General features: G+C 40.3%; 1 protein-coding gene across 2 annotated transcripts in view; it reads left to right on the top strand.

Moving 5' to 3' along the window:
- Positions 1-22,265, top strand: part of SLC13A4 (solute carrier family 13 member 4) — a 61,245-nt gene that overhangs the window by 21,664 nt on the left and 17,316 nt on the right. Inside the window, exons 3-9 of one of the 2 annotated variants that reach the window (XM_034403046.3) lie at positions 9,939-10,075; positions 12,360-12,541; positions 14,189-14,243; positions 15,245-15,284; positions 16,865-16,942; positions 19,650-19,840; positions 21,993-22,112. In XM_034403046.3, coding sequence (XP_034258937.1) covers positions 9,939-10,075; positions 12,360-12,541; positions 14,189-14,243; positions 15,245-15,284; positions 16,865-16,942; positions 19,650-19,840; positions 21,993-22,112 — 803 coding nt within the window. The remainder of the gene's footprint in view (positions 1-9,938; positions 10,076-12,359; positions 12,542-14,188; positions 14,244-15,244; positions 15,285-16,864; positions 16,943-19,649; positions 19,841-21,992; positions 22,113-22,265) is intronic. The other variant, XM_060694504.2, reaches the window with a different exon arrangement.

Here is a 22,265-nt window from a genome sequence, read left to right as displayed (position 1 = left end):
GTTTGTCATACCTTGTTCATTCCCCCTAGTCATTCCCTGATGAACTTGCATCATTGAGTCTCATTCTCAAATGTAATTATTGGTACTTATATAGTTCAAGGTAGCATCCTGTTGGTACAAAGAGAGACGGAATAATGAGTAATCGGAGAGCTGCCTCTTCTGTCTCTCCAAAGGTATCACAATATTAGATATTGAATTGGAATGCCGTATGCTGTTTTAGGAATGCAGCATTTCTAAGTTACACATTTCACTGAATTCCATAGGGGCTGCCTAGTTCATATTTAACAGAATAACAGAGTTGGAAGAGACCTTGGAGGTCTTCTAGCCCAACCCCCTGTTCAGGCAGCAAGCCCAGTGGTGGGTTCTGCCCGGTTCCGCCCGGTTCCGCCGAGCCGGTAGCGGTGACGATATGACATCATCGAACCGGTTCTGCCCCCCCGTCCCCTCCCCCTGCATTATTCTTACCTTTTATTTGGCCCCACCCCCAATCTATTGCTGCCTCCTGAGTCCCAGCTGATGGCTAGAGGGAAAAAAACTGTTTACATTCTTGCCATGGGGCTTCAAAGGGCCACCCTACAGCTGATCAGTGTTAAAAGAAAACAAATGAGTAGACTGGTGCCTCCAAAAATAAATGAGTAGACCAGTACAGCTCTGCAAGCAGTTAAAAGCCTGGTAGACCAGTACCTCTGCTAAATCCTAAAGAATTGTCACATGACCATCAAGCCACACCTACAAAATAAGCCACGCCCACTGAACCAGTAGTAAAAAAATTTAGAACCCACCCCTGAGCAAGCCCTATACCATTTCAGACCTAGGGCATTTTATGAGGAAAGCTTTCAATCTAAAACATGCAACCCAAAGGGAAAAAAACAAATGTAGGCATCAATTTTTAAAGTAAAATTGTGGTTAAATATCTGTGGAGATTTTCAATCATCCAGATCATAGTTGTCTCAAAGGTGCTTTTTTTCTTCAAAAAGCAACTGGGCTTGTTGTTGTTGAGAAAGAAGAAGAAAATGTTTTGCTTTTCATGCAAGAAACTTCATCAGTTCTGCTGGGTGGGGACAAGATGGAAGGATAGGTTCTGATAAGATGAGGGGGGGGGTCAAAGGATTGTATTTCTTTGCAGGCATCTGGTCCAGTGATGAGTTTCAAAATTTTTTACTACCGGTTCTGTGGGTGTGGTTTGGTGGGCATGGCATGACATGGCATGGCTTGGTGGGCGTGGCAGGGGAAGGATACTGTAAAATCTCCATTCTCTCCCCAATCCAGGGGAAGGCTACTGCAAAATCCCCATTTCCTCCCGATCAGCTGGGATTTGGGAGGCAGAGAATAGATGGAAGTGGGGCTAGTCAGGAATTTTTACTACCGGTTCTCCGAACTACTCAAAATTTCCGCTACCGGTTCTCCAGAACTGGTCAGAACCTGCTGGAACCCACCTCTGATCTGGTTGTTAGCACTCTCTCTGAGAGCTGTTGAGGCCACTTAAGGGTTTATTTGTGCCCTCAAGTGGTATTCACTTACCTTCACTACTGGTTTGCAAATGTGAGTGCATGTCCAGAGCATCAAAAATGAGACATGATGACGTCCAGGCAGATGGGCGGAGCCTCCCGCAGCTGCCGCTACAGGCTCGCCTGAACTGGTTAGAACCGGCTAAATACCACCACTGCCTCAGGGGCACCTGAAGCAGGGTACAATTGGTTCTGCAATCTTCTTGGGCCTGCTGCAAGGGCTGTGTTGTAAATTGGAGATAAGCGGTGTCTTATTCTTGGATGAGAAACAAAACTGTCAGATGTAAATGCCTTATTCTCCAATGTGTAAATAATGTATATATGGAACATCAGAGGTTAACTTATTCTTTGGACTTTAATGTATTCATAACTTACCACTCCCATTCCTAGCTCCACCCCTTGTATATATAAGGAGCCACCCTCACCATTCTCGTCGCTTCTACCTTGAATATTCAGTGAATATAGAATGCCTATCATAATTAAAAAGAAATATATTTAAAGCTTTAGCTTCTATTATCTTTATTGAGTCTGATCCTGAAAATATTGCAACAAGCTGGTAGCAGAGGATGGTTAATTGACTCAATAAGTAATTAAAAATGTCCAAGAAAGATAGGCCCAACACCAGGGCCTACAGTAAAGAAATAGAAACTGATCAAGAGATGATCAACGAATCCACCAATGCGATTTCGAGAGAATCCGAAGAATACACCACTGAAGAAGAAGAACTAATGAGTGAAAATAATGACCAGAAAGAAATCGGAATAGAAAATAACGAACTCAGGTCAGAGATATTAAAGATACTAAAAAGCCAAAAGAATGATGAAAGTCTCATCGCGGACCTCCAGGAGATGCTGAAGAACAGCGGAGCAGCGAGAGAGAAAAACGTCATTAAAGAAAAACTCAAAGATCAAAAAATCGTAAGTGAGATGACTACTGAGAAAATAGTTGTTAAAAAGAAAAGATGTGATCCCGCGCGAAATTTTGAATGGCAGCCATCTTGGTTTCAACGAACTTCAAAAGAGAATGGAGCAGAGCCAATCAAAACGCTCAGTTCAAAATTTCTGGCGCGAAAAACACTATCAGACGAAGAAAGTGAGAAAGAAGTCTCAAACTCTTCAGATGATCCAAAATCAGAAAGTGAAGACGATTTAACAAAATCTCAAGTAAAATCAGCAATGAAAACGCTTTTTGCTGCTTTTGGGCCAAGACTGAAAATTACCAAGACGTCTACGAAGAAGCAAGAAATCAAACCGGCGACTCAAGACCTGCACGCTCCCATCCTGACTTCGAAAGCGACGACGCCCGAGCCCAGAGAGCCATGCCGATTTCGCCCTACACCACAGACAAAATCGAATACCAACGCACACAAAAAGAAGAAAAGAACCGTCACCACCACCAGAACCCCAAAAACCGAGCCAGAGACCGACTCATCTGAGGAGGAGCGGATCGAGAGAGCTGAAAGGGATAGAACCTTCCACGACGCCATCAAAGAAGAAATGAACAACGCGCATGTGCGAAACTACGTAGGCGACCCAGAAGGACTTGAACTGGCCAGAGAACCGCGCAGACTCATTGCAAGCATCCCAATGCCGTTCTGTAATTTCCTGCACTTGAGAGATCACGGACTGCCCCAGGTTGTAAGTAATGGACAGAATAATGTAGGTAACTTACCCAGTGACTTCCCAAAACTTAGAATTGATGGCATTAATTTACAAGAGTGGTATCAACAGCTTCAGGTTATTTTCATGAAAGAAAATTTACTATTCTTTATAACTAGCCCTCCAAGAAGACCTTGGACTTTAAAAATAGATTGTTTACATCATAGAGCATTTTTCATAATAATATCTAGCGTGTCTCCTGCAATGTATCATAGCATCAAACCAAACCTAACTGTATCAGAAATAATTCAATGCATGTTTAATCTATTTCACAGCGATAGCGTAGCTACAACCACAAGAATGTCTAAGGATTTCTTTTCCTCTAGAGTAAAACCAGGGGTTTCTATAAGTGAGCATTTGATAAATCTAAACAAAATAAGAGCTGAGCTACAATTGAGGGGGGAAGTGATTTCAGATCAAACAATGAAAAGTGTTATTATCAATTCACTTGATCCATCATGGGATAGCTTTATGTCACACTTAGATACCATTAATCTGGGATATTTATCCATAGAAAGTCTATCTAACAAATTGATAGCAGAAGACAATTCAAAAAAAAATCGATCCAGTAACCAAACAGACCACAAACCTTTTAGGAAAGTAGTCTTTCAAGATAAACATAATGAGGCCTTTAGATGCTACAATTGTGGATCCAGGGAACATAGTAGAAGAGACTGCCCCAAAGTCTCAAGAGAGAGACATAGACCAGAATATAGGAGCAAATATAATTACAGACAATCTTCCACAGATAGACACAAATATAGAAGCCCACCAAATTACAAAGAAGGTAGAGGGGGTAGAGAAAATTCAAAAGAGAGGAAATCTGGGTCACTGAATGGGCTAAATAAACAAGACAGCACCAGAACACAGCAGGATGAGAATAACAATTGGCTTATTGATTCTGGTGCAACAAATCACACCACCAACAACAAAAGTATATTATCTTCATTTATAGAAGATAAGTTTGTGATAAAGGTAGCTAATCAAGAAAAGGTTCAAGTACTAGGCAAAGGAAATGTGACCTTGCCTGGTCTAGGGAAAATAGAGGGGGTATTATTAATCCCAGAAATACCTCACAACATACTAAGTGCCATAAAATTAAGCAGAGAATCTGATATCAATATAGTTTTCTCAAAGGGGAAAGCAACTATAGAAAAGAACAAAACAAATGTAGGTACTGTAATGATAAAAGGAGGTCTACCATATCTGATAACTAAAGAAAGATGTTTACATAACATTGATTCAAATATGGAAGATTGTATTGAAGCAGATGATGAAAATGTCAGTAACAGTGACAATGATGAGTGTAGAATAACTCATGATCACAAAAATACATACAAGGAAAAGAAACCAAAAATAGGTAAACCAATTCATGATGAGTGTGCTCACATCTTACACAGGAAGTTAGGACATGCAAGCTTTCCTGTAGTACAAAAAATGACTGAACACGCAGAAGGTGTCAAAATAAAAAATTGTGAAAATTATTTGGAATGCTCAGTATGTAAGTCCACCAAACTAAAAACCAGTCCCAGACCAAAAAAATCTAACAGATCAACTAACAATATTTTTGATTTGGTACATATGGACTTAGTTGGTCCATTAAGTCCCTCAATTACCTATAGAAAACGTTACTTCCTAACTATAGTGGATGACTACAGCCGATATGGTTTTGTTTACACATTAAAGCACAAGGATGAAACATTTCAGAAATTTAAGGAATTCTACAAACGTATAGAAACACAACATAATATCAGAATAAAGCAAATTATGACAGATAGGGGATGTGAGTTCATGTCTAAAGAATTCTCCCAATGGTTAAAGGATAGAGGAATGTTACATTTCACGTCCAATCCTTTTTCTGCATTTCAAAATGGAGTTGCAGAGAGGAAAAATTCCACACTACAAACCATGATTAGGTGCACATTAGAGGATGCTGGTTTAGGCAAACAATTTTGGTCAGAGGCATTACATTATTCGAATTACACTCAAAATAGAACCTGGTCCAGTATTGTGAATAAGACACCATATGAGGTGATGTACAATAGAAAACCCAAATTATCACACATGCACATATTTGGAGTCACTGCAGACGTACACATACCTAAACAATTGAGGAGAAAGGGAGAAAACGTATCCAGGAGATTAAGATTCATGGGATACGAAACTGGAACCAAAGGGTACAGATTTATTGATAGTAATAACAAATTTATAGTATCCAGAACAGCTGTGTTCCATGAACAGGCCAATTGGTCAAAATTGCACCTTAATGAAATATTTCCTAATAAATGTAAAGATACGATATCTTGCGAGGAAGGAACAACAGAAAATCAAAATATTAACAAAAGTAAGAACAAAACCAAAACTTGGACTAATAGTCAGCATAAAATAAAGACAGACACATTAACAAAAAAGGAAGCTAGATATTTGCATGATAACCATAGCAAGCCTGAAAGAACTATTAGAAACAATAGAAACCAAATACCAAATAAATACAAAGATTACATAATGCATATGAATGGAGAACAAATAACACCTAATACATATGAAGAAGTATTGAAACTTCCACATAAAGAAAGAGAAAAATGGGAACTAGCTATGGAAAAAGAGATGGAAAGTTTACAAGGATTAAATGTATTCACACCTGCGATCGCACCTAAGGATAAAACAATTATAGGTACCAGGTGGATTTATAAAATTAAGAACTTAGAAGGAGGCAATACCTTATACAAGGCTAGACTAGTTGCACAAGGCTATGCACAAAAATACCCAGAAGACTATACTGATACATATTCACCCACAGTGAGAACTGAGAGTGTCAAAACAGCCCTTGTAGTAGCATCTGCACTCAATCTGGACGTATTCCAATATGACATACAGACCGCATACTTACATGCAAAATTAGATAAGGAAATATATGTAAGAGCACCACACAGTCAATACACTAATAAGAACGAAATTTGGTTATTAAATAAGAGTCTGTACGGATTAAAGCAATCCGGCAAAAGATGGTACGACTGCTTGGTAAAAGTACTTAAGACCATGGATTTCAACGCCACCACTGCTGATAACTGTTTCTTTGTAAAAAAGAGTAATGATCATATTGAATTTGTATTAATTTACGTGGACGATATTTTATACATTGGAAAGCATAAAGAGAGCAGGGAAATCTTTGTAAATAAGTTAAATGAACACTTCTCACTGAAATCTCTGGGTAAAGTGAATAAATACCTTGGTGTGCAAATTAACAAAACTAAAAGGGGATTCAAACTTACACAGAAAGATAAAATCATCGAACTCCTAAACAAATGTAACTTAAATAATGCTAAAACCTGTGACACCCCTATGCAAACTGATTTTCTTAGAAACACTGATGAATCTTCCCCTGAATTTAAAGACAACACATTTTACAGATCAGTTATAGGTTCACTCCTTTATATATCTAATTGGACTAGGCCAGATATTGCATTACCTCTCAATCTATTGTCAAGATATGTTAGTAAACCAACCTTGTATCATTGGGAAGCTGTCAAAAGAATTCTAAGATATCTGAAGGGTACATTAGATTTTTGTTTAATGTTGGAACCCAATAATGACAGAGAACCAAAAATTACTTGTTATGCTGATGCAGATTGGGCTGGTGATACATCATGCAGAAAGAGTACTTCTGGTTATGTTTTTCTATTGAATGATTGTCCAGTTTACTGGTATACTGGTAAACAAGAACTAGTAGCCACTTCTACTACAGAAGCGGAATATGTTTGTTTGTCCAAAGCTGCAAATAACCTTGTATGGTTCAATGATCTGATCACTGATGTTTGGAAGAAACCCACCTTACCATTTATTATGCATGAAGACAATAAAGCGGCCATTGAAATATCCAGATCCGATGCAATTGGACAAAGGTCCAGGCATATTGATATAAAATTTAAGCATGTGAGACAACTGTCTCAAGACGGATTCATTAAAGCAATACATTGCGATACTTCTGAACAATTAGCTGACATATTAACAAAACCCTTACCTTCTAAACAACACAAATATTTAACTTCTAAATTATATGTATTATATTGTCCTGAATCAGAATGTAATTGGTGTTGTGTAACGAACCGGCATTTAGAGGGGGATTTGTCAGATGTAAATGCCTTATTCTCCAATGTGTAAATAATGTATATATGGAACATCAGAGGTTAACTTATTCTTTGGACTTTAATGTATTCATAACTTACCACTCCCATTCCTAGCTCCACCCCTTGTATATATAAGGAGCCACCCTCACCATTCTCGTCGCTTCTACCTTGAATATTCAGTGAATATAGAATGCCTATCATAATTAAAAAGAAATATATTTAAAGCTTTAGCTTCTATTATCTTTATTGAGTCTGATCCTGAAAATATTGCAACAAAAACGTTTTCTTCCTCCTCAAAGGGGGGAAAAAAACCATTCCAGCTGTCTTTTGAAGAAAGAAAGCACCTTCAAAATGGTGGTTCTTATACCCTGACCAGCTGGAAACTGTTGAGCAAGCCGCCTGACAGGAGAAAGAGAAAATACTGTTGAGAAACCAGCTTGACAATTGATAGCAGTGTGACAGAATAACATGTCTTTCAAATTCCCTCAACATAGATGTATTTGAATGGCTGCAGCAGAGATAGTTCACCCATTACCAGCAATGGTGTAAGAAATACTGCCTTGTGACACCTCCAACGTTGCTTCTCATATTTCTCAGAATGAAATGCAGGCGTTGCTTTAGGGAGTAGGGAAATCATCTAAAGTGATATAGGAACTGTCACATTATAGTACTGCAGCTCCACATGTCACTGCTGGTGAAATATAAATTAGCCTTTAGCTTGAGTATATATTTATCTTTGTACTAACTCTTCCCAAATCAAATTAGTAACACTAGGATGTCCCTGGTTTAAGAGGAACAGAGTTAAGTTACTCTGGCACATTTATTTATGCAATTATTTATAGGCCCACTTTAACAAAGGACTCCAGGCAGTTTATAATCAAGGCCAGGTAAAAACAACGATTTACCTAACCTCATCTAGCGAACCCTGCAGTCTGCAAAACAAATCTTCAGATCTTTTCAAAGTGCTTTCTAAATCTTCTTTGAAACCATACTGTATTTTTTCTCCCCAGTAGGGCAAAACCTGCTGACATTTCCACACAGGGTCTTTGGTTTTTAAGAATATGAGCCTTTGTTTCAGCCACCCTCTGAAGGGATAAAATGGAATAAGCAAGGTTTTGTGCTGTTAAGGGACTTTCTTTTCTATTCTTAAATTGAATTCTTCCACTTAAAAAAAAATCTGCATGGATTACTGTGAAGTGCAGGGCAAGAGCTGGGACTTAAGGAAAGGAAAAAGGACTAATGGAAATAAGCAACAACAAAGAAAAGTTTAACCAAGATAGTTGAGTGGAACTTTGGAAACATCCATTGGGAGTTATTTAGCAAATAAGGAGACTTGGCTATTTATCTTAAGACTGGAATCTTGCTAGAACCTCCAAGGCAGTGGTGGTATTGAGCTGGTTCTATCCGGTTCGGGCGAATCAGTAGCGGCGGCGGCGGGACGATGCTCCGCCCACCCACCCAGGCATCATCGTGTCCCGTTTTTGATGTTTTGCACGTGTGCAGAAGGTCCTGTGCATGCACAGAAGTGGTGCATGCAAGTGAAGCAAGCACGTGCGCTCACATTTGCAAAACGGTAGTAAAGGTAAGTAAATACCACCCCTGCTCCAAGGAGAACCCAAGCTAAAATATTTAAAAATGTTAAAATTAGATATCAGATTTAAAAACCATTTCCTCTTCAAAGCTTTCAAAATAAAATAAATATTTCAAAATCTGGTATAACGTTAATAAAATCTACAACAGGATTGGACCTATAAATAAAGGGAATTTCATAGTGGATGGATGTACTAGTTGTTTCAAAATGACATGGATGGCAAATAAATTTAATAGACAGGTAGACAGACACTAAGAAAGATCTATTCCATGCTCTGCACATAAACTTCAACCAAATGTTATTTTATATGAGTCTCTGGGAATCTCAAAGTTCGCTCCCACAGAGAGGGACTCCTCAGGGTGCTGTCAGCCAGGCAATGTCAGCTGGCGACCCCCAGGGGGAAGGCCTTCTCTGTGGAAGCACCTGCTCTCTGAAACGACCTGCCCCCGGAGATACCTAGGATACCAGATCTCCGTGCTTTTCACCGTGCCCTCAAAACTTTCCTATTTCATCAAGCTGGGCTGGCGTAACCCCCCCCCCCACACACACACACACTTTAGATATTTTTAATTGTAAATGGATTTTAGTTGGGAGGTTTTAAATTTTGGGCCAAAATTTGTTTAATTCTTTTAAAATTTTAAATTTTGTATTGGGGTGTTTTTTATTCTAGGTTGTGCACCACCCTCAGTCCAGCAGGAGAAGGGCGGTATAAAAATTTAATAAAATAAATAGATAAATAAATCTTTTTTTTTTTTATTGGAGAAGAGCAACGGTGTTTTTCGTAATTTGAGAGAAGCAAATTACGTGGTGCCATTTCCTTAACATCATTGGTCTTCTCCAATAAAAAACAAGATTTAAGATTTGAACCAGGATCATGATACGGTTTCAGGAGCGAATCTCTGGTGCTCACAGACATAGTTAGAAGTGGGGATTCAGTGTTCTTCCCCAGGAATGCATCGAAATATGGAAATTAAATAGACCCAATTTCTAGGTGACTGTAAATAATATGTACCTCATTTACTCTGTCTACCCACCGACTTCAATTGTCCCATAGGTAGCTGCTGAGTATGTCAAGAACACCACCTTGCTTCTCATTGGGGTTATCTGTGTGGCAGCTTCTGTTGAAAAGTGGAATTTGCACAAACGGATTGCCTTGCGCATGGTTATGATGGCTGGAGCAAAACCAGGCATGTGAGTGAATCAGCTTTCTTTGGTGATGGTGTTCTAACCTAGGCCTCTCAAGGTCATGAAGCAGACTCCTCCTCCCGATAAAACCTCTTTAATTTAGATTAAAGGGAATTTCTCTCCAGCAAAGTCCCAGCAAACAGTCTTTCACAACTACAGACCTTTATCAGGCTTGGAGAGTGGCCAGGCTGATATCTTCCAAATGCCACTCTGTAGCAGACAGTACTTGGCAAGAAGTCAGGAACAGATCTTCACCCTAATGAATTGAACTAATTGTGTCCTGCAAACTCTCCTCCCCCTCGTTCCTCTTTATTCCCTATGGGACGCTCATTCACCGTCCACCTGTGCCTTTACTCCCAAGTCGGTCCTTGTTCCTTAGCTGTTTCCCTCTCCTGGCAGTTCTGCACACGCGCACATCAGGAACAGGCTCCAGCTGTTCTTCTGCCCCACTGATATTCTACTCCAAAGGCAGCTGATAACTTCAGATGGCCCTGGCCCCATTTCTGCCTCCTACTCAGAGCACTCATCAGAGCTTTCCCCAGACTCCAGGACTGGCCTGTGTTCTTCCCTAACCTCCTCACTGTCTGAGTCTGCCACCAGCTCCGCTGGCCGCTGGTGGGCCACAACAGATGGTCTTTAGCCAGTCAGTGGTCTGCAACAAGAGAATAACCAACTGATAAAATGTGCAATAAACATTTGATAAGTGCATAATAAGGACATTTTAAAGATACAGGTAGTCCTCGACTTACGACCACACAATTGAGCTCGACATTTCTCTTGCTTGGCGAGACATTTGTTAAGTGAGTTTTGCTCCGTTTTATGAACTTTCTTGACACAGTTGTTCAGTGAATCACTGCAGTTGTTAAGTTAGTAACATGGTTGTTAAGTGACTCTGGCTTCCACATTGCTTGTCAGAAGGTTGACTCAGCCTTCCATCCTTTCTAAGGTAGGTAAAATGAGGACCCAGATTGGGGGGCAATAAGCTGACTTTGTATAAAATATACAAAAGTATGAAGGCTATTGCTTAACGCATTGTAAACCGCCCTGAGTCTCCGGAGAAGGGCGGCATATAAATAAATAAAAAAAAGTCACAAAAGATGATGACAGGACCCCGGGACACTGCAACCGTCATAGCTATGAGTCAGTTGCCTATTGTCTGAGTGTTGATCATGTGACCGTAAGGATGCTAAATTGGCTGTAAGTGTGAAAAAAGAGCATAAGTCACTTTTTTCAGTGCTGTTGTAACTTTGAACGGTCACTAAATGAGTAGAATAGAATAGAATAGAATTTTTTTTATTGGCCAAGTGTGATTGGACACACAAGGAATTTGTCTTGATGCATACGCTCTCAGTGTACATAAAAGAAAAGATATGTTCATCAAGAATCATAAGGTACAACATTTAATGATAGCCATAGGGTACAAATAAGCAATCAGGAAACAATATCAATATAAACCATAAGGATACAAGTAACAAAATTACAGTCATAAGTCATAAGTGGGAGGAGGTGGGAACGATGAGAAGATTAATAATAGTGCAGACTTAGTAAATAGTTTGACAGTGTTGAGGGAATTATTTGTTTAGGAGAGTGATGGCGTTCGGGAAAAAACTGTTCTTGTGTCTAGTTGTTCTGGTGTGCAGTGCTCTAGAGGATCATTCTGAGGGTAGGAGTTGAAACAGTTTATGTTCAGGATGCAAGGGGTCTGTAAATATTTTCACAGCCCTCTTTTTGACTCAGGTCCTCAATGGAAGGCAGGTTGGTAGCAATTGCTTTTTCTGCAGTTCTAATTATCCTCTGATGTCTTGTGTCTGTCTTGTTGGGTTGCAGAGCCAAACCAGACAGTTATAGAGATGCAGATGACAGACTCAATAATTCCTCTGTAGAACTGGATCAGCAGCTCCTTGGGCAGTTTGAGCTTTCTGAGATGACTGAACTGTTGTTCAGTTAAGGACTATCTGTATGAATAAGTCCATTACAGTAAAATAAGTTTAGAAATCAGTCTCATCTTTCTCTTCCTACCTATTCTCTTAATGTCTCTTGTCTGTTTACTCTGATGCTTCTGTTTTACTTTTGCAGAGGCTACCAAAGTTTGTTGATTTTATTATAAGTAATGTACATATGGAAATTCCCTTCATCTTCAGCACAGACGATACAAATTGAATCTCCATTGTGGCATAGCAAGAAGTAGAAAACATGATTTAACACCCCCCCAAAAAAAAGTCAAATTATAAAAATGTGGACTATGAGTTTTTAACTGACACCCAATTGATTCTTCTTTCTTGAACTCTAGGCTGCTTCTTTGCTTCATGTGTTGCACCACTACCTTATCCATGTGGCTTTCCAACACATCCACCACAGCTATGGTGATGCCCATTGTAGAGGCAGTTCTTCAGGAGCTTGTGAAGTCTGAGGAAGATCATGAGATGAATGGCACTGCAGGAAGCACCATCCGGGAAGAGAAAGAGACAATAAGTATGTGATCATCCTCATTGCTTTTTTTAAAAATTCTTTGAGAGAGAGATGAACATAGTCCAAGTTGCTATGGCAACTCATGCCTACTCATGCCCTCTGCCTTCACCTAAAAACCTGAAAGGGACTTTTCTTATTATCATAGGGCTAGAAGATATTTTCTAGTCCAATCCACTCCTCAACCCAGTGGTGGGTTTCAATTATTTTTTACTACCGGTTCTGTGGGTGTGGCTTGGTGGGCATGGCATGGGTTGGTGGGCGTGGCTTGGTGGGCGTGGCAGCAGAAGAATACTGTAAAATCTCCATTCCCACCCCATTACAGAGGCAGGATACTCTAAAATCTCCATTCCCACCCCACTCCAGGAGAAGGATACTGTAAAATCTCCATTCCCTCCCCAATCCAGGGGAAGGATACTGTAAAATCTCCATTCCCTCCCCAATCCAGGGGAAGGCTACTGCAAAATCCCCATTTCCTCCCGATCAGCTGGGACTCGGGAGGCAGAGAATACGTGGGGGAGGGGCCAGTCAGAGGTGGCATTTACCGGTTCTCCGAACTACTCAAAATTTCCGCTACCGGTTCTCCAGAACTGGTCAGAACCTGCTGAAACCCACCTCTGCCTTATATCCTGCCAGTCAAAAGGTTGGGCAGTCTATTCTTGAAAATCTCCAGGTACAAAGGTGGCTTGAATTTGATCTAGAGGCCTAGCAAACCAAACTCCAGAATGTGCAAAGACCTAAACTTGCATTCCAAGAAAGGCAAGCTCAGCTTCTCTTCGGCTTTCCAGCAGGAAACATGGTCAATTGGCCAGAGGAAATAATACATGCCCAATTTTAATTCACAGCTGAATACATAAACAGGACTAAACTGCCTGGAAGAGGTTGTCTGGTTCAGTCCTGGCTCCCCAGGACCCAAATAAGAGGAAGCAAATCAGATAAATGAAGCATATCTGATGAGCAGCTGATTTCAGTTGTTTCACAAATTAGTAACAGATTGAAGGAAAACAAATCAATGCTCCACAATTACAAGATCTTTAATGATCCCCCTTAATTATGATGGAATAGAAGGTTATTAATAGCTTATCAGGAGCTTTAATCAAGGGACGTGGTGGCTCAGTGGCTAAGACACTGAGCTTGTCAATCGAAAGGTCTGCAGTTCAGTGGTTCGAATCCCTAGTGCTGGGGTGAGCTCCTGTTACTTGTCTCAGCTTCTGCCAACCTAGCAGTTCAAAACACGTAAAAAATGCAAGAAGAAAAATAGGGACCACCTTTGGTGGGAAGGTAACAGCATTCCGTGTGCCTTTGGCGTTCAGTCATGCCGGCCACCTGACCACAGAGACGTCTTCGGACAGCGCTGGCTCTTCGGCTTTGAAACCGAGATGAGCACCGCCCCCTAGAGTCGGGAACGACTAGCACATATGTGCAAGGGGAACCTTTACCTTTTAGCTTTAATCAATTTGTGGAGATCAGTGGACACATTTGGAATTTTGGAAGCATATTAGAGGCCCTCTCTAAAAGTGATTTTCAACCATCGTTTTATTTTTTGAGAATATCTCTGAGGTCCATGTGGGGCCCAGAGGCTTTTCAGGCTAATTGAGCAATGCTTGAGACCAGTCTTAATCCTGCCTCCTTTTCTTGTCTCTTTTATTTTAGGTCTCGGTGACAAACATGGTCAAGGCTCCCTGGAGCTCATTTTCATCAACAAGGAGTAAGAATGAAGCCTGTCCAGCTCTAATGGACATTTGAACCCTTTCAGGTCACAATGAGATAACATACCAGGAGCAGAAAATGAGATATTATATCATATCAAGAGAGATTTAGAGATTGAACAGGTTTAAGAGAGGAAAGAATTACATGTGTTGTTTTAATGTTTATGGAAGGAAGGAAGGAAGGAAGGAAGGAAGGAAGGAAGGAAGGAAGGAAGGAAGGCAGGAAGGAAGGAAGGAAGGAAGGAAGGAATTTTTCCTCAAGGGATGAGGATAAAGTCAGGCATACTTTGTTACATTGCATATTCTTAAATACTTAAATTGAATATTAAATATTCAATTTAATATTCAGATACTCCTCCCTCCCCCCAAATTCTCTCTAGAATTATCACCAATGGAAAAGAAAATCATCTTGATAATTTCCCACCCCAAGGGAAATTATCCCTTCTTTCTTTGTCCCTGTCATGCTTCCACCATCTTGAATTCCTTCCGCATAGCTCAGAAGTAAACCTAGAACTAGATCAAGCACAGAATTGCATTGGGATGCAAATCTCCAATGACCTCTCTGTAAAATGAGTCAAAGTTGAGGTGCGTTTTTAAAAAGCGAATTTACAAAGAGATTTCTGTAAAGCCTGAGTGTTCTCTTCCAGCACTGCAATGACGTGGGAAGTAACAGCTGCTTATTGGACAGGTGCAAACAGCACAGCTCTTCGCCAAGCCAGCCTTCCACTTTTTGTGAGCTGGAGAAAAGAAAGACAAGAAGCTGTAAACAAAACTGCTCTGGTCTCACCTTTTGTTCTCTCAGGCAGGCATACAAAACACCTGTTTGACCTTCTTACATCACTTGCATGAATTTGAGCATTAGCTTATTGTTTGTTGCAGGAGTGCTGGAATAATAGAATTGGATATAGAGCACCATGATTTCCTGGGAATATATGCTATGGCACACCTATGATTCATTATTAATGTTTGTCCTTTTTTTATTCCCCTTTGTTATCTGTAGTGCTACAACTGCTGATTTCAGCTCTCTGATGCAGTCCAAGGTATTTTTAGAGCATGAATTTGTGCTTCAATAACTCTCTACATCTTTCCCAAGGACTATCCCAGGATAGTAAAATAATGATGGAACAATCCTCCTCCCGCCTCACTTTGCTGTCCAAAACTAAGCCACATTTTGGGTTTTGTGAGCACAGATGAAAACACAATCTCATAGAACGGAACCATGTCAGATATGGAAGTTATAAAATAATCCAGGAAGCCCACAGTATGTCTTCTAACATCTCTCATTTGTCTTTATTCTGGAGAAGTGGGCATATTTTCACCCCTTTGAAAAACCACTGAATGACAGGCATTCTCCATTTTAGATTCCTAGGCATCCTACAAAATGGAGGACACTCACAGAACATTCTTGCAATTTAAAATGATGCTAGAGGTTGCTTCTGTAGGAAGAAATATCCTTCTGGGTTCTGTTCCAAGTGGGGAAAAAGACACTGGAAACATGGAGACTGCTTGGAAAGATGGTTTAATGGTGGACAGGATCATATGGTTTGAGTTCCTGAACAGAAAAAAAGGGCCGAGATACAGCGAGTCCCTGGGTTTTATGCACTCTCTGGCTTTGAACTTCCTGGGGCCCCCAAAGAGTATCCTGATTGGTTGTCAGACTCCTAGGGGGTGGGGGTCTTAGCTAGCCTTGCTGGCTGATGTAATCTTCCCAGGTGCCATGTGGTGAGTTTCTGTTGCTATTGTGTTGCAGATGGGTCCTATTGTCAAAGATTGAGTTTCTGCCTCTGGCCCATTAACAAAGGGGGGGAGGCAGGAAGGTGGGAGTTGCTTTGTCTTTAAAACATGTTTCTCCATTTCTCAACCAGGGAAACATACTATTCTGCCTTTTTAATATTTCCTAAAATATTTCATTCTTCTAGGAAAGGGATGGGTGCTAACTTCCTACACTTCCTTGATTAATAACATGCCCCATTTCATTAAAGTAATCTAGATAATAATATTGGTCTGACCCCACTTTGAGAATTGTGTTCAGTTCTGGGTGCTACATTTTTAAAAGGATTCAGACAAGCTGGAAGAGGTTCAGTGAAGAGTGGGGAGGATGATTGGAGGACAAGAAACTAAACTCTATGGCAGGGGTCAGCAACCTGTATATGATCACTGCTGCCTATTTCAATTCATGTGACTTGACTCCCAGATATTTATACAACCACCTCCCCCAACAAACAAGACTTATTCTGAGTTAATAGGAAATTTCTTCTTCTTTGCAAAACATTTTTTGAATCAAAATCCTTCTTACTAAAATGAGAATGGATAGGAAAATGAATTCCCACGCCCATGGATACTGTTAACTACTATTAACTAGCAATCTCTGTTCTTCTAAATTTCATTATTCAGAAGAAAGTAACAAAAGGAAATGGTCATGAAGCATATGCTGATTTTCCAGAAAAATACCTTCCTTAGATTAAAACTTATTCTTAGTAGAATAATTATTTTAACCAAGTTGCCAAACAATTTAACTTGTGGAAATATTCCTAGAAAAACTTATTTTGGGGGCAGGTGTGTGTGTGATTGAAGAAGATAAAAAGTGATGTTTTCTAATAAAATATTTTTGGTCCCTCAGAACATGAATGGGGTACACATGATAGCCAACACGATCGGATCAATGAATTCCAGAACAAATGGGCAACATCTACCCCAGGTGAGGACCTTATTTTGTGTGGAGACAAACATTTAGTCCAGGTTCATTTACTCTTCATCCTATAAAATTTAGTTTCAGAAATTAGCTAGTCACATCATAGCTTATTTTTGGTATACTATGGCTCAGTGGTGGGTTGTCCCCGGTTTGGACCGGTTCGCAAGAACTGGTAGTAAAACCGGCGGGAGGCTCCTCCCACTGACCCGGATGTTATCATAGGTAATCTGCGCATGTGCAGAAGAGCGCGCGGGTATGATGCAAACTGTTAGTAAAGGTAAGTAGAACCCACCTCTGCTATGACTCCAGCTAGCTAAAAATGGAATTAAATTTGGCCTGCTCCAGGAAAAGGATCAGATTCCATCATGCTGCAATTTCATGGTTAACCACAATAATTTCCTATGTATGGTAAGATAATCATCTCCAGATGTTAATTCTTATAGCAAACTAGATTTCTTGTTTCAGTGCAGTTGGCTACTGTGCTGTCTATTGACTAGGCAGTGTAGCTCTAGATTAATTGTCTTATAAGCAAAAAATGGAGCAAGGAACTCAGTCGCTTGAAGAACAAATAGACCGATTGAAGATAAACATGTTTTTAAAGTTTCTAATCAGAGCGTATTCAATGAGCTGTTAGCCAGTTTGCAAGGCCAGAACAAAATGTAGTTTCAGCTTTCAACTTTTCAATTTTGTATTTAAATATTTTCTTCATAAACAAGGGAAAAAATAATCCTTTCCTTTCATAGAACAACAGCAATCATATTTATCCATTCTTCTCTTCTGTCTGTTAGATATTTTGCTTGTCTCTCTGTTAAAGATATAACACAAAAATATACAAAGAAAGAAACAGCATTCACTGAGTTTTAAAAAATCACCTTGAACAACAAAACAACATAAGCATCAAAAGTTCAAGCAGGACACACTGAAGTAGTAAATACAAGTGAAGACAACTGTTAGTTTATATTCTTCTTGTTGTTGTTCTTGTGCCATATCCGTCATCAGACATTGGCAATCAGGTTGGCAATCCTATTTTTGCCAATAGCCGCATGAAAAAGTGCTGCTGAGTTTTGTCCAAACCAGTCCTTTGGTTTTGAAGGCATGATGTTCTTCTGTCTGGACCTCGTTTGCCTTCAATCTTTCCCTGGAGGATTATATAGTTTATATAATCAGTTTATATAGGATATTCTATTTCCTGCTCATAGGTAGAATCCATGCCTGCATGCTTGTGGCCTTCCAGATGTTGATGAACTACAACTTCCAGCATCTCTCTTAATTGATCATGCTCTGATGGACTTTGGGAATTTAAAGTTTACTAATACTTAGTGGGCTACAAATGCCACATTCCTCTTTGAAGAAATGTTCAAGTGACTCCAATAAGAGAATCAATGTGTAGTTGCTAAAGCTACTTTGGGGGGGGAGCAATTTTGGAAACCAAACTGGAAGGACCAAGGTTGTGGTGATGTGTTGTCTCCAGAGAGAGTTGGCCAGGGATAGGTGTTCCTTGACAAGGTTGCAGCAGTGAGGTGGTGGAGGAGAGGTGGTGGTAGTGAGATGTCCCATTCTGAAGTCAAGACCTATCTAATCCAGTATTCTAAATTACATGGCAGTCAATCTGATGTATATTATTTGCCCAGTACTACATTTATGATTCAGCTTTCCTCTGAGAGCATAGTATGAGCACCTAAAGCAGGGGTGAAATGCTCCTGGTTCGGACCGGATCACCCGATCCGGTAGCGATGGCAGAGGGTGGTTCGGAGAACCCGTAGCAAAAATCCCTGCGCCGCCCCCCCCACACACACACGCACACACCATGCCCAGCTGAGCTGCACGATCATCAGAGGCTTTTTTTTTTAATGTTTAAAAGCATTTTTTCTACAACCTCTTCCGACAAAAAAATGCTTTTAAAAGTTTTTTTTAAAAAGCCTCTGATGATCGCGCAGCTCAGCTGGGATTGTCAGAGGCTTTTCAAAGCATTTTTTTCTGCAACCTCTTGGCCAAAGAGGTGGTAAAAAAATATGCTTTGAAAAGTCTCTGACAATCCCATCTGAGTTGCCTGATCGGCAGAGAGGCTTTTCAAAGCATTAGAAAAAATGCTTTGAAAAGTTTTTTTAAAAAAAGTTGGCCACGCCCACCCAGTCACATTAACCCCACCCCCCAAGCCATGCCCACAGAACCAGCAGTAACAAATTTCACATTTAATCCCTGACCTAAAGCTTTTCTTCAATTTAGCCTGACAATAACCAATCTCTGAGGCTGGGCATGGTGTTTGTTCATAATGTCACCCTGGATTGCACAATTGAGGAACAATTTGAACTAGGGCATCTCCTTTTCTAAGTACAAAAAGACTGTACATCAGTCTTATACCACTGGTTTTTTTCCCTGACAATTAGTAAATAAAGCTTGTAAATCTGTTTTACAATTGGTTTTTATTGATGAATATTATTGCAGTTGTGTGATTTCAGTTTGAAGTTTTTTATGATAATTTGTCCCAACTTGGCCTTCCGCAAATTTGTTGTGACTTCAGCTATCAGAATTTGAGACAGCAAGAGCAACATTTCCAGGCTGACCAGAAATTCTGAGAATTGCAGTCTCAACGTTTCTTCATGACCCTGGGTTGGAGAATGTTGATCTAGAAGGATGAAGATTTGTTTCTATGTTTATTTTTTTAAAGCAAATAAATGGACAAACACAAATGATGTGTTACTTTTTTCCCCAGGCTCAAATACTTGTTCTGCCATCCCAACCTCAAAATTTGGACCAAAATAGCAAACAGCAGTATCCATCCAAGCATGATCATATGGTCTGCAAATGCCTCTCACTGAGCATTTCCTATGCAGCAACTATTGGTGGACTCACTACCATCATTGGTACTTCCACCAACCTCATCTTCCTAGAATATTTCAACAAGTAAGTATTAATAAACTCTGACTGAAGCTGATGTGAAAGCATATGTGTTTATCCTGATCCCAGGCATATTTTTTTTCTTATCCATTAGTTTCACAAGATATTTACTATAAACTAAGGAAACAGGCAGGCATGATGTTCTCCCCATTATGGCTAAAGAGATTTCATTCACATAATGATCTGGAAATTATATCCAAAAGGAGAATTTGAGGAAACTGGTGTGTTTAGTCTCAAGAAGAGAAAATTGAAGGGGGATATATTCACACTTGAAAGAATCATCATCATCATTTAATGTCCCCCATAACCAGGGGTGGGTTCTACTTACCTTTACTATCGGTTCACAACAGGATCGCATGGAATGTGCATGCACAGATCGCCGATGATGACATCCGGGGTGGTGGGCGGAGGCTCCTGCCAGTTTTACTACCGGTTCTTGTGAACCGGTCTGAACTGGGGGCAACCCACCACTCCCCATAACGATCCCTTGTGGGGTGGAGTCTGGGCAATTGAATGGAGCAGAGGTGGGTTTCACATATTTTTACCACCAGTCCGCCACGCACCAAAAATGTGAGAGCGTGCGTGCCTCCCGTGCATGCACCCGGCCTTCCATGCATGCACTTTGCTCACATGCGCAGCTTAGAAAACATGGCTAAATAGGACGGGATAGCACCGAGGCAGGTGGGCGGGGCCACCCATGGTCGCCATTAACGGTTCACCTGAAATGGTCCGAACCGGCTGAATACCACCACTGGAATGGAGCTAGCAGAGTGTTTTAATGGCCGGATGCCCTTCCTGTCACCATTGCGAAGTTTTGTTCAGCAGATATATTCTCAGAGTGCCCAGAGAGAGAAATATCTGCCTCTACCTAGGATCGAACACAGCCTCTCGATTGTGAGGTGAGAGCTCCATCTCTAGGTCACTGCACCACTCCATTCATGCTTTTTTTTTTTAAAAAAAAATTGATTTATATGCCGCCCTTCTCCGGAGACTCAGGGCGGCTGACTATGCGCTAAGCAATAGCCTTCATCCTTTTGTATATTTATACAAAGTCAGCTTATTGCCCCCACAACTGGGTCCTCAATTTACCTACCTTAGAAAGGATGGAAGGCTGAGTCAACCTTGAGCCTGGCGAGATTCGAACCTGCAGTAATTGCAGGCAGCTGGTCTTAATAACAGGGTGCTTTAGACCACTGTACTACCAAGGCTCTTTACTACCAATGCTTGAAAGAATGCTGCCTAGAAAAGGGCTGAGATATTTTTTTTTTCTTAGTGCATATTATCTTAAAGTGCAGGAGTTAAAACAATAGCTGTAAGTTACAAAATGGCACATTCTATCTGAATGATAGGGAAAACAATCCTAAAGATAACAGTCTGGCAGTGGAACCAATGATAAGAGAATTGACAAGCTCTGTGTTGCTGGATATGTTCAGAGAGAGATTAGACAGTCATTGGTTGCCAGTGCTTTAATCTGGAATCTTGCATTGAGCAAAAAGTTGGATTCAATACAATTGCTTCAAATTCTTTTCTGCAAATGGTTAGAAAGTACCAAATGAAGTTCATCTACATAGAAAAGTTCACATCTAAGACCATGAGTTTGATGGAAGATAAGAGAGTACAGTACTTGAGGAGCCAAGAAACCTGTGAAATGAATGTTTGTGTTCTCTTCTTAGTCTGTTTTATAGTCTTCCCTACTTTCATAGAGTTCCAGGTAGGGTTGTCATGAATGTAGCATGCAAAATTTAGATGCTTGTATTACTGTTCATAAACTATGGTCACCTCAGAGCTGTGAGTAATCATATTCTCACAAAGGCCCGAAGCTCTATAAGCCTTTGATTAGACAATTCACAATGGTATAGAATGGATATATCTGACAAATAGGTTCTTGGTTTTCTCTGAGCTTGGTTCTTTTCCTCAATGAATGAGAGATAAAGTTGTAATTGAATTACTGTAAAAACTGTATATCTTTCCACACTAAGGTAGAGTAAGAGTGGTAGTGAATTGGCGATGCTCGAGGAAGCTTTAAATAAATTGTGAATACATTTGTCTGAAGTGGTGTAGGGTTTCCTGCCTAAGCAGGGGGTTGGACTAGAAGACCTCCAAGGTCCCTTCCAACTCTGTTATTCTATTCTATTCATTTCTTTTAACTTCTTTACAGCCATTACCCAAATTCGGATGTGGTGAATTTTGGAACCTGGTTCTTATTCAGTTTACCGATCTCGCTCATTATGCTGGTATTAACCTGGTTCTGGATGCATTGGCTTTTCCTTGGTTGCAAGTAAGTGAAACAGTGATGAAATGTACTAGGCTGGATTCTCAGGCAGGAGAGGGAGGGGGCATTCCAGAGGAATAAGAGACAACTCAGTCCAGATATTATGTGTAGCAGAAAGAGACTGAAGGCAGCCCTTCCTTAATAGTTCCCAGAGTATAT

Source organism: Pantherophis guttatus, chromosome 7 (assembly GCF_059756535.1).
Source record: "Pantherophis guttatus breed Tessera chromosome 7, ASM5975653v1, whole genome shotgun sequence".
Taxonomy (NCBI): Eukaryota; Metazoa; Chordata; class Lepidosauria; order Squamata; family Colubridae; genus Pantherophis; species Pantherophis guttatus.
The sequence above is the reverse complement of the archived record's forward strand: the minus strand, read 5'-3'. Positions and strand labels throughout refer to the sequence as shown.